At 43.4% G+C, this 1,466-nt stretch overlaps 1 protein-coding gene across 1 annotated transcript; it reads left to right on the forward strand.

Annotated features, from left to right (window-relative positions):
* Positions 1-1,205: 1,205 nt before the first annotated feature.
* Positions 1,206-1,387, forward strand: SARC_16058 (hypothetical protein; the record flags this gene model as incomplete). The annotated part of the gene is made up of 1 exon (XM_014289830.1): positions 1,206-1,387. A coding segment is annotated over one exon (182 nt), but the record flags the coding sequence as incomplete, so codon positions are not given.
* Positions 1,388-1,466: the final 79 nt, after the last annotated feature.

A 1,466-nucleotide genomic window follows, 5' to 3' on the forward strand; every position in this document is an offset into this window, starting at 1 on the left:
TATATATATCTTTATCTTCATATTCAAATATATGAAGAAGTCTAGGGACCCTTTTTAATATACTGAGCTATATTATATATGACAGGTAACCCCAACGGAGATCAGGACCATGCGTAAATTGGCGGAGGACAAAAAGGTGTCCATTGTCAACAGATTGGCACAGAGTATGGCTCCGTCTATCTACGGACATAGCTGGATTAAACGAGCGTAAGTTGTATTTGAATGTGCGTTCTCGTGATGTTAATCAATGTGCCGTTTAACGTTCCATATACCATGCAATTATTTGAACATTAAAACGTGTCTGGAAGAACTAGACAGCAACGGCATCGCACAGAGTGTACTAATTTGTCAGCCGATTATCGCAGAGCATTGCTTCCGGCCAAACGGGTGCAGGTCATATTTATATGTGCTTTCTCATGCATATTTCACGAATACACATCGTCACTGCAAAATGCTAAGTATGCACATCATAGCTGCACAGGGGTGTACACTATCATATATGAGCGCGTGATCTGGTCCTACGCATGTATTATCTCTTTGGTTAACCTTCTATCGTTGTTTTCTGTACAGACTGCTGTGCCAGCTGTTGGGTGGCGTTGAGAAGAATCTGGAGAATGGCACTCATTTGCGTGGAGATATTAACATACTGATGGTCGGTATGTAAACTTCGGCATATAATAAACCGTTCTTTCTTTTCGGGCGTGACCGTGTCCTGCAGGTTTTCACACTCTAGTGTGCGCATGTGTACATGTGGCCGTAAATACTCGTGTACAGCCCGGGCTGTACAGGCATCTCTGGGGGTTGAAGCCCCATTTTCATCAACAGCATTAATAATCGGATTGTAAACCCGTCTGTATTAAGGACAAGTTTCTTGGTGCAATCATGCAGCATATGATTGGCACATGCATACTTAACATTGCAATGCCCCTATCTAACAGCACGTTGCGTCGACCCGATTCCAATGTATACGTCACCTGGATAGTTGGGATTTAGCAGAGAACGTTTCCTCACTTGTATAAGTATAGTCTCGTGTACATGATAACAGACAACCTCAATATGTTCAAGAAGCTCAATGTCACAGCTTAACGTGAACGCGTAGATTCATTTCAATCCCACGAGTCCATGACCCAATCAACCATGGCAAATGTCATCTATACGTAACTTCTGTGATGATACTGTTTTAACGCTGTGTTCACTCGGTATAGGTGATCCCTCAACTGCCAAATCACAAGCCTTGCGATTCATGCTGAACACGGCCACCGTTGCTATCGCAACCACCGGTCGAGGTTCGAGTGGTGTGGGTTTAACCGCAGCGGTACTTACAGATATGGAGACGGGGGAGAAGCGTTTGGAAGCTGGTGCCATGGTGTTGGCTGATAGAGGAGTGGTATGTTATATATATATATATATATACATAAACATACACACACACACACACACATACATACATACACACACACACACAC

Source organism: Sphaeroforma arctica (genome assembly GCF_001186125.1).
Source record: "Sphaeroforma arctica JP610 unplaced genomic scaffold supercont1.7276, whole genome shotgun sequence".
NCBI lineage: Eukaryota > Ichthyosporea > Ichthyophonida > Sphaeroforma > Sphaeroforma arctica.